This window comes from Octodon degus, unplaced genomic scaffold (genome assembly GCF_000260255.1).
Source record: "Octodon degus isolate 3935 unplaced genomic scaffold, OctDeg1.0 scaffold00006, whole genome shotgun sequence".
NCBI lineage: Eukaryota > Metazoa > Chordata > Mammalia > Rodentia > Octodontidae > Octodon > Octodon degus.
The window spans coordinates 33354312-33365050 of record NW_004524582.1 but is presented as its reverse complement, the minus strand read 5'-3'; the positions used below and the strand labels follow the sequence as shown (position 1 = coordinate 33365050).

The 10739-nt window shown below is 55.0% G+C and overlaps 1 protein-coding gene across 1 annotated transcript; it reads right to left on the bottom strand.

Annotated features, from left to right (window-relative positions):
• Nucleotides 1–8110: 8110 nt before the first annotated feature.
• Nkx1-1 (NK1 homeobox 1) lies at nucleotides 8111–9031 on the bottom strand. The gene has a single exon (XM_004624689.1). The coding sequence runs from the start codon at nucleotides 9029–9031 to the stop codon at nucleotides 8111–8113; it is 921 nt and encodes a 306-aa protein (XP_004624746.1).
• Between the last annotated feature and the right edge of the window lie 1708 nt (nucleotides 9032–10739).

Below are 10739 nucleotides of genomic sequence, written 5' to 3'. Positions count from 1 at the left end.
CTCCTGTGACGTGCCAGGGTGGCGCAGTGGGGCCTGGTTCGGTTAGGGTTAGCGATCATCCGGTGCAGCGGGCAGGGGCAGCAACCTGCCTGAGGTTTGTGCGCACAGCGCCCTGTTCAGAACCAGGGATGCACTTGTACCCAGCCTGCTGTCTCCCGGATGTGGAGCACCAAGCCCCCTCTGGTCGTTAGTGGCTGCCATGCCTAACAGGTGGTCACCGTTGAAGTGGCACGGGGCCTCTTACACACAGCAGGCCCAGCTTTTCATCCCAGGCAATGCCTCGCTCCCCAGCCTGCAGCACTTGTTCTGGGTGGTCCAGACAGGCAAAGGCTCAGTGTGCAGCCTGTCGGCTCTGGCTTCCTTCCTTCCTCCTCTTTCACACCATCACACACGTCACTGCTGGGGATGTCCTGGTATCTCATGCACCACGTTCTGACCTGGGCTGTTCCCTCCGGGGGTCCATGAGCAGTGCCTCAGAGTGCTGTCGCTGTGTGGACATGCCTTCTGTGTCTTGGGGTCGGTGCTGCTACCTGGCATAGTGATCATCCCCTTCCGTGAGGGTCACACTGTCTTCCCAGGTGACCACACCCCTGTGCCTTAGCCGAAGGCCCAATTTTTCCACATTTGTGCCAACTCACTAACCTCCCTCCAATTTAAGTCTTACTGGGTATGGAGTGTTACTTTTGTTTTCTTTCCTGTACTGCAGATCAAATACATGACCTTCGCACTGAACTAAATTACCAGCCTTTTATAGTGTTTTATTTTGAGACAGGGCCTCACTGAATCACTGTGTTGCCCAGGCTGGGCTTGAACTTGCAGCTCTCCTGTCGGCTCCTCCTGAGGAGCCGTGTGACTGGTGTGGGCCAGCACCTGCAGTCTCTTCATTTCGATTTGATTTTTCTGATGAGAGATGTTGGACATTTCTCACGTGCTTATGGACCATTGTTTTACCTTTGGGGGATAACTATTCAGATCTCGCTGAATGGGGCTGTTTGTGCAGGACTTTGTAGGTATCTGAGTACCGCCGCCTCCTACATGACTTGCTCATCTTCTGTCCCTGTCTGCCCCTTCCCCTCTTAATAGTGCTCTTTAAAGCACAAATACTGTAAAAAATTTTGGGGGGGTACCAGGGATTGAACTCGGAACCTTGTGCTTGCCAGGCAGGCACTTAGGATGCCGAGCTATCTCCCTGGCCACTGTAAATCTTTATGGAGTCCAGTTTATCTGTCTTTTTCTTCTCTTGCTTGTGCTTTTGGTGTCACATCTGGGAACCAGTGCAGAACTTCAGGTGACTGCGCGTCACTGCTGTTTTCTGCAGAAGTGCTGTGGTTATAGCTCTTCATAGGTGAGTCATGTGTGCCCAGCACCCAGCGTGTGGCTGGCTGCTTGTCGCACACACTTGATGAAGGCCTGTCCTTCTCGCTGAGCACAGGGTTGATAGTCAGGTGGCCCAAAGGGTGGGCCCAGAGCTTCTAGACTCTGACTCCTGGCTTGTGGCGTGCACACCCTGCACCAGCACTGCATGCTGGGTTACTTGACTTTTGGATTGGGTGAGCAGGAGTCTTCCCAACTGCATTATTTCAGGATGGTGTGGGCTGCTCTGGGTTCTTTGCATCTTCATGTGAATTTTAAGATCAATTTTTGCCAAAATACCAAAAAAAAAGGAATTCTGATGGGAATGGCATGGATGTGGGGATGGCTTTCAGGTACGGCCATCCTAGTGTGAAGTCTCTGACACACGAACTCGGTCGTCTTTTCATATGCTTGAGTAGTCCTTAACAGTGTTTTGTAGTTCTTAGTGTATGAGTCTTCGGCTTTTTTTTTTTTTTTTAATTTTATTTGGAGTTCTTAATATTTAATTCATTTCATCATGTAGGTATACACATAGCAAAAATTAAAACCATATATTATTAAAAATCCAGGAGTATTTAAATAATTATTACTGGACAACAAATATCTTCAAATTGGTATTTACATATTTATGTTATCTGCTATTTTCTATTGTACGTTTATTTATATAGAATGTTACCGATAGCATAATCTAATTTTTAAAATGAAAACAGAAACCCTATAAACATTTTGACATCATCAAATTCATTAGGTCTCATTAGAAATCCAAGCAATAAGTTTAGATATTTGAAGCAAACATGATTATACAACTCTGTAAGTCATATACATAATTTTGAATTATGATATTATAAACAAGATATTGTATTACCTTTTTTAACAAAATGATCTTTAAAGGGTAATAAAAGTTTTAAATCTAGAAAAAACATACTGTTTTCCATAAATGATCTTCATTCAGCTTATGGTTTTTATTTTTTATTTTATTTTTATGTATTTGGTACAGGGTCTCACTGTGCAGCTCAGACACGTAATGATCCTCCTGTTTTCAGCCTCCCCCGCTCTGGGATTACAGGCGTGTGCCACCACGCCCAGTTTTGGTGGCCAGCTCAGCGTGCCCAGGGATGGGGCCAGCACAGCATGTGGTTCAGCTTATTTTTAAAAACTTATTCCCAAGCGATGGAATTTTGTGTGTGGTTTTCTAGTATCTGGCTTTGGTGTTGAGGTCCTATGGCCACGGAATGAGCTGGCAGTGTCCCTGTCTCACCTGTGTCTGCGAGCGGTGTGTAAGGGTTGGTGTTCTTATTTCAGGTGGTGGAGTGAACACAGGCCGCCATCTGGCCCTGGCTGACCCTTGTGAGGCATTTATTACTGTCTTGGTTACTTCCCTCATTGCTGAGACTAAATACCCAGTGCCCAAAGTTAAAGGAGGAGGAAAGCTTTCTTTGGCTCACAGTTCGTGGAGGGTTCAGTCCATAGCCAGCTGGCTCCAAGGCAGGGTGGTGTGGCAGACAGGGATAGCCAAGGAGAAACAGTCCATGTTGGGCAAGAGGCTGCGAAACAATAAGGGTCGACCGCGGCTCTTTCTGTCCCTCCTGACTTATCCAGGCTGCTCGGGGCAGGCAGCACTCACACCCCTAATCCTGGTGCCCCTGAGCCTAGCATCGCACATGAGTCAATCCCAGGGTCACACACTTCAGATCTAGCCATCTGAAAAAAACACACTTGTGACCTCATGAGGCTTTGGGGGGTGGTGTGACGCAGCCGCAGCCGTGACAAGCACACTGTCTGTGGCCACCAATCACAGGCTGCAGGCTGGTTAGCTTCTGTTCCTTGAATCAGTTGTCCATTTCTTATTTATTGGAATTTGTTGAACTATAGTTGTTTATAGAAATTCCTGATTTTGGTCATGATAACGGTCTCCTCACCTTCCCTTTTTCCCTTGATCAGTCTGAAGACATAATTTTATTGGTATATTCTAAGAAATAACTTTTGGTTTTGATTGTTCCATATTATTTTTGTATTATTTATTTCATTGATTTCCATTACTCATTATTTCCTTTGGGTTACTTTGGATTTAGTTTTCTGTATTTTTTCTTAAAATAAGATTAACTTATTAACTGGAAATCTTTATTTTTTAATAAAGCTGTTCACAACTATACATTTTCATCTAAGAATTGTTTATCCCTTAACTTTTTTTTTGGCGGGTTGGGGGGTTGAACTCAGGTCCTTGCACTTGCCAGGGAAGCGCTTATTCCACTGAACCATCCCCCCAGCCCCCTTTTTTCTTTTTGAGACGGTCTCACTATGCAGCGCAGGCTGGCTGTGAGCTCACGTTGTAGCCCAGGCTGGTCTTGAACTCACAGTGGTCCTCCTGCCTCGCTTCCTGAGTGCTGGGGTTACAGGCGTGGGCCACCACACCCAGTGTGTGTTGGTTGTCTGAGACAGGGTCTCACTATGTAGTCCTTCCAGGCTGGCCTCTAACTCTTGCCTCAGCCTCCCAAGTGCAGAGATGCTAGCCAGCCACCCCACACCCACACCCAGCTGGCTTGTCGTATTTTTAATCCTCAGTGTTTTCTAATCTTTTTTAACTCATTGGGTTACTCAGGAGTGTGTGGTTTTATTTCCATGTTCTCAGGACTTCCCAGATCTCATCTCTTGAGCTTTCCCTTCAGTCTGCTGCAGAACATGCACGCAACTTGAGAGCTGCTCGCCGCACACACGCCAGCCTCAGCACGCTGTGCTGCAGTGCTCAGGTCCCTGTCCCTGTCCTCTCACTGCTGAGGGGTCAAAACCTTGCCTTGGTGGCCCCGTCAGTGTCGATGCCTCGGTTTCCCCTTTCTGGTGCAGGACGCCTGCTACTTTCTTGCCTGTGGGTTCTCGCTAGCCTGTGTCCAGGTGAAGGAGAGTTGGAGTGTGAGGAGCTGGGAGAGGTCATTACGGATTTGAACCTGCAGATGGGGTCGCCCTGGTGCTGTATATGTTTTAGGGGTCCTGGGGCCTCGCGAGCTGCCATGTCACTATGTGAGCAATGCAGGTACCAACAGGCGCCCCAGAGGCAGGGAAGTTGGGCACAGGGGAGGTGGCCCTGGAGACAGGCCAGAGGGCCACCACATGCAGGCTCAGGCTCAGCCCTGGGCTGGCAGGAGGGGCCGCAGGGTCGGCAGTCCCAGGTCAGTGCTCTTGGGGGCACAGAGGCAGGGTCAGTGGGCAAGGCTGGGCCCAGCTTAGTGGGTGTCCACTGGCTGGCAGTGGGTGGGCGGGGTGCAAGCCACAGCCCCCAGTTCTTGGGTAGGCCACCCTTATGGAATAGGTTGTTAGAATTCAGGTTTGGGGGCCGATGAGATAGCACAGCATTCTAAAGCACCTGCTTAGGCAAGTTCAGGCAGGTGCTGCAGGGGACTGAGGTTCAATCCCTGGCACGATGTGCCAAGCCAGCCCTGCCCTCCCCCCCCCCAAAAAAAAAGCAGGTTTAGGACACAAAACTAAAAACCAAAAATAAATAACACAAAAATAAAAGCCAAGACTGCACATGGTGGCGCATGCCTTTAATGCCTTTAATCCCAGCAATCAGGAGGCTGAGGTAGGGGGATCCTATTGAGTGTGAGACTGGCCTGGGCTGCAAAGTGAGCTCAAGGCCAGCCCAAACTGCATAAGGAGACCCTGTCTTAAAAGGAAAAAAATTTGCGTGGTGAGCACAAGGTCCTGAATTCAATTCTTGCTACAAAAATAAATAAAAAAGGACAAATAATTAAATTAAAGGCCAGCAGTGTGTTATAAACAGGGCGGGGCTCTGTTCTGTCAGCCGCTGCCCAAGGGTGTCCAGGCTGTGGGGGCCATGAGGTGCCATCTCGACTCTGCCTCTTCTAGCTTCTGGCCCAACATCAAAGCCTCTGTCCTCCAGGCCATCTCACGTCCCACGGTGGCTGCTGGGGCTCCAGCCATCGCAGATCCACAGAAAGGGGGATGTGCATCTGCCTGCTAGGACATTCCTCACAGGTCCCCATGTTTTCCTAGAACCCTTCTCCCCTACACGCCTGCTCACAGGCTCATGCCCAGACCTAGTCTCAGGTCCTGAGACACAGTTGGTGCCCAGCTGTAATGCATTCTGCTTTCCCAGAGCTACAGGATTGTCCAGAAGAAGTGGTGGTGGGCACTGAGGACCTGTCACTGAGGTGTGGGGCTCTATGGAGAGGCCTGGGGTGTGAAGTGGCCCGGGAAGGATGTGCTAGGGTGGTGTCCAGCTCCAGGTTCTCAGAGGCAGCTGCCCGCTGAGGAGACCCCTGGGGCTCAGGAGGGACCAGAGTCCAGGACAGCTGACCAGACGGCGGGGCCATGGGGCCCCTTGTGGGACTGAGGTGTGGTGGGCAGTCCAGGAGGGCCTGGGTCCCTGGGGACATCACCCCGACAGAGCTACTACAGCATACCCCCAGGTGGTACAAGGGGCAATGGGGACAGGGCAGGGCAGCCCAAGGGCAACACAACAGATGCAGTGCAGTCAGTTCCCCGTGAGATGCTAAGTGACAGCACTGTCCAGCTGGGGACACTGGGCAACCTGCTGGCCAGGCTATGGGCTTCCAATGTGACAAGAAGCACCTGCTGCCTGGCTAGGAAGAACCTGGGGAGACAGCCTCCCCAGCATCCCTTGCCAGGTGTGGCAATGTGACCCAGCTTCCCTTCATCATGGGGCACTGAGAACTGTCCGCTGTTTCCTGTGTGCAGTGTGGACTGAGGTTGTGGTGGTTGGAGACTCTGCAACACCCAGGTTTTTGAGAATGAAGGCCTGGCCCCAGCCTGGTGAACCAAAGACCTGGGTGTCCGAGGACTTGAGTGGGACCCAGCCCAGTGCAGCCGCTGGCCAGGTGTCCTCACACAAGAAAAGTCTCCTCTTGCATCTGTTCATTTAGTCTCTCTCACATGCACCCTGGGCAGACCCTAACCTACAGTGCAGGGCTCTGGTGCCTGTGGGTTGGCAGAGCCTGCCCACAGCTGTCCACGCTGGGCTGCTTTTAGGCCCTGGAGGAAATGAGGGTATGTGTCCTGGGGGACACAGTCTGAGCAGAGAGAGGGGTGGCCCTATACCCTGGGGAGTTACACTGGGCCTGGCCAGTGCCTCTAGGAGAAAGCAGGGCCCCTGAGGTGCCAGGCCTGTTTTCCCACTGGAGATCTGAGGACAGCCACAGCTAGGTCACCTCAGGGATCCGAGGAGGGCAGCCAGACTCAGCACACACAAGTGACACTTGGAGGCTGGTAGAACCTGGGAAGTGCAGGGAGCAGCCCCACCCAGGCCAGTGTGGCTGGGATGGGGGGTGCCCAGTTGGGACACAACTTTCCGGGCCTTGAGACCCTGGCCCACACCATCACACCCAGCGCAGCTGGCCAGGACTCAGCACCCTCCTGGTAGGGCCGGCGGGATGTGGGCACTGCCCTGTGACCCTGCCTGGCCAGCTGCGTGTAGCCACAGTATCTGGACTTGCATGGGCTTGCTCTAGCCACTGCTGTCATCCCTTCTGAGGTTAGGAAGTCCTGGGGCGCCCAGGAGGTCGCAGCTAGGGGCAGGCATTGTAGGTCCTGAGGGGCTGGGTCCTTCCCTGGCTGAGCCTGCTGACCCTACAGGGGATCTGGGCTTCTGTGAGCAGGGCTCCTGTCAGCTGCCCACACTTCTGCAGCTCAGCCCTCACCATGAGGCCAAGCACCTCGTGTGCACTGCTGGTCACATTGGGCCCAATCCTGCCACTTGGGGCTGGGTGCTCCCTGGTCACCACTCACAGCCTGGCCTGTGCCCACCCAGGGCTGTTACTGAGCAGCTGCACCTGGGGAAACCAGAGAACAGGCACAGGGAGCAGCTGTGGACAGGTAGCCCCTCCCTGCCTGTCTTTCAACCTCTGCCTGTGCCAGTGTGACACGGCTCACTCTTGCCCAGGACCTGGGGGATCACTGCCACCCATCCCCAAGCCCTGCCCTTCCCCCCAAGTAGTGATAGGCAGGGTGCAGGGGCAAGTCAAGTGGTCAGCTTGCTGGTACCATGTAGAGGCCCCCGGAGGAGAGCGGCACATGGCTTGGCTGATGCTGTAGCTGCTGGACAGACAAGGCAGAGGAGTGGGCACTGGCCAGGGCCGCCAGACCCTGCTGGGCTCAGCCCTTCTAGATCTGGGGCACCTGCCTGGGATCTCTGCAGCACCTGCCCAGCACCCGTGCGGCTGTGGAGCGCAAGCGTGGCTGAGTGAGCCCGAGCGAGTCTGCATCCGGAACAGGATCCTGAGGGGAACTGTGCGGTGCTGCTGGCTCTGGACAGCGCCCTGCAGGCACTGCCTCGCAGTCCTCCCCTCCACTCCAGCGCTGTGCAGGCTCCACAGCCCAACCATCTGCTCCTGCAGAGGTGACAGCGAAGGCACTCACCAGCCCCCGTGGTGCAGTGCCCTCACAGCAGGCAATGGAGACATGGGAGACCCCGCCCTGGCTGGCTGAAGCTTCACAGGAGGGGGGGGCAGGGCAGTCCTGACCCAGCGCTGTGGTCCCCTCCCAAGGAGCTAAGGGGTGGCGAGAGACCTGTGAGACTAGGGCACAGCCTCCCGGGTTTATTGGGTGAGATTCAGCACAGTGCTCCAGCATCCTGGCCGCACACCGTCCTTTAGTCCTTTAGAAATTAAACTCTTCCTTGGGTCCAGTTGCATGCAGGGCACCCACTGATCCACAGGGTGCGCAGTGAGGCTCCCAGATCTTTCCACCCTCTGTCCTGGTGCCCTCTGTCCCGGCTCCTGCTGGCTCAGAGGTGTGGTGCGTAGAAAGCGGGTGTGCCGTAGGTCTGTGAGCCCAGCACGAAGGGTGACAGCACAGCCGGGCCAGACAGAAAGGGCAGCTGCGCAGCGCACACCAGGCCCCCAGGTCCATGCGCTGGGTACCCCGCAGGACCATGCATGGCAAGCGGTGCACCCAGTGGCGGCGATGGGCTAAGTGGGCTGAGCCCACCAGGCAGCCCTGTGCCCGGCCCTGCACCTGGCCCGGCACCCCCGCCGCCACCGGTCGGTGCACTGGTGTCAGCACCTGGATTCTGTTTCTTCCACTTGGTCCGGCGGTTCTGGAACCAGATCTTCACCTGTGTCTCAGTGAGGCTGAGTGATAGTGCCAGGTTGAGGCGCTCACACACCGACAGGTAGCGTGTGGCCTTGAACTTGTTCTCCAGTGCCACAAGCTGCTCATAGGTGAAGGCGGTGCGTGCTCGCCTTGGCTTCCCCGACTTAGAGTCGGAGCCTGTGCGCTTCCTCTTGGGCTTGGCTGCTGTAACCTGCTGGCCTGTCCCTGTGCCACCTGCTGTTGACGCTGCTGTTGCAGTGGACCCCCCGGGTGTACCTGGGGCTCCAGGTGAGGTCCCACAGGGCACAGGGACTGCAACTCCCTCCACAGCACCAGCAGCTGCCTCTGAATCTGAGGCTCCGGAGCAGCCCGACCCGCGGGCCCTGTGGCTGCTACCTCCCCTCGAGGCGTCCTCAGCCTCCTCACCAGGGGCCTCATCCCCGCTGTCCGCGCTTGGGCTGTGACCACCACTGCTGTAGCCATTGGCCTCGGCTTCGTCTGCCTTGTAGGGGTCGCTAGAACCTGTAGGGACTGGGACAGAGAGGCGGGTCAGCTTGCCCCACGCCTCCCCAGGGTGGTTTTGTTCCCCTGGCCACTTCCCCTGGTCCCACATCTTCTTGCCCTCCTACCCAGGGCTCCTCTACCCCCCAGCAAAGGACCCTCCGCCGCCCAGACTGTAGCCAGCACCAGCACCAGGGCTGTGGCGCAAGCAGCACATCCAGTGGATCCAGGGGCAGATACAAACTTAATTAAACTCATTTTGTGTAATGTACAAGCTAGTTAAAGGCCATTTAATTTATTTTGGCGCATATTACCCTCCAATTATGCCAGGCCAAGGGCCAGCCAAGTGCCAAGCATTTCAGAAGTCTGAGGGCCCTTGCCCTGGGCTGGGGACTGGCCCTGCTCCTGCTGGCGTCAAGCTCCTCCAGGCCTGTTTCTGTCCCTGCTTGGCCTGCCTGGGAAACTCAGCCCCTTTCTCCTGCACCAGCCCTGGCTGTGCACGCACTCGGGATTCTACACTTGGGGGTTTTGGAATTTAGAAGAAAGCCTCTCTTCTGGGCAGCACTTTGAGGGTCAGCTCTGCCCTTACACCACAGGTGGTCGGAACACCCCAGAGGAGCCGGCAGCTGCCCAAGAGGGGCCAAGGCCTGGCTGTCAGGGTGGCACTGAGATTCTGGCCCTGGAGACTTAATTCACCCCGGGGAAGGCTCCTGGGTACAGGGTACATGAAGGTTGGCAGGTGTCTTGGGCCCTGGCCGTCTCAGCAGCTGCTCCTGGTGGACCTAGGCGTCCTCCCTCTCCCCTTCCCAGCGCGGCGGCGCCGCTCCCTCCCTACACCAGCTACAGCCAAGTGGGGGTGATGAATTTCCCAACAAGTGAAGAGCGGAGGTTCCAAAAGCTCCTTGGTGGAGACCTGGGGTGCTCCCCGAAGCCAAGCTTTGCTCTGTAACTAGCCCCCAGCAAGAAGTGCGGGTGCCGACCTCGTCCTGCCAAGAGCCACCTACTCTGCCCGGTCGGCCAGCGTGCTCAGGCACAGCGCCGGGAAGTTGGAGGAGGGAGGGGCGGGGGATGGGGCACGAAAAGCAATCAGGAGCGGGTCGAATGCAATTCTAGATCAATAGCGGCCCCTAATAAGTGTAATAGGTTTTAATCGAGTAATTATCCGAATTTTGACCCTATAATTTAGATGTTCGGGGGGAGTTTGCAAGGTGCTTGAAAGAGATATGCATGCGCCGTAATGGGATATCGACCGGACCGGGGGCGCGGGCCGCCCCATTACCGGCCGCTTTCCGCCGCTAAGCACATTTCCCCTTAACTGTAATCGAAGGGATTTAATTGTTTTTCCAGAGATAACCAGCGTTTTGTCACAATTAGTCCGATTTGTCCAAAAAAAAAAAAAAAAAAAAAAAAAAGAGCAAAAAAAGGAATTTATAGATAAATGAATGAATGATTAAAAAAAGGATTTTTGCAAAGGCCCGAGTGCAATCCTTGGTTCTGCAAAAAAAAAAAAAAAAAAAAAAAAGAGCGAGAGAGAGAGAGAAAGAGAAATAGCGAGAGGAGGATGGCAGGGAGGCCCGGCGGGCGGAGGTCGCGGGGGCACAGCGCTGCCCTCGGGCCGGACACAGGCGGGCGCGGGCCCCGCAGGCTCCGCAAGCGAACGCGGCTCCGAGTCCGGATCCGGCGGAAGCCGTGGACCCGCGAACTGCGAACTTTCCCGCAGGCCTCGGCGGCCGGGGCCCCTCGTCCGGATCCGGGTGCCACGCGAGGGAGAGGCCGGCCCGGCCCGGCCCGCGGCCCCCCTACTCACCCGGCGGCGCGGC

Excerpts from the sequence above, each read along its gene's own strand:
- Nkx1-1 (XM_004624689.1), bottom strand. The coding sequence starts at position 9,031 with ATGTGGGACCAGGGGAAGTGGCCAGGGGAACAAAACCACCCTGGGGAG.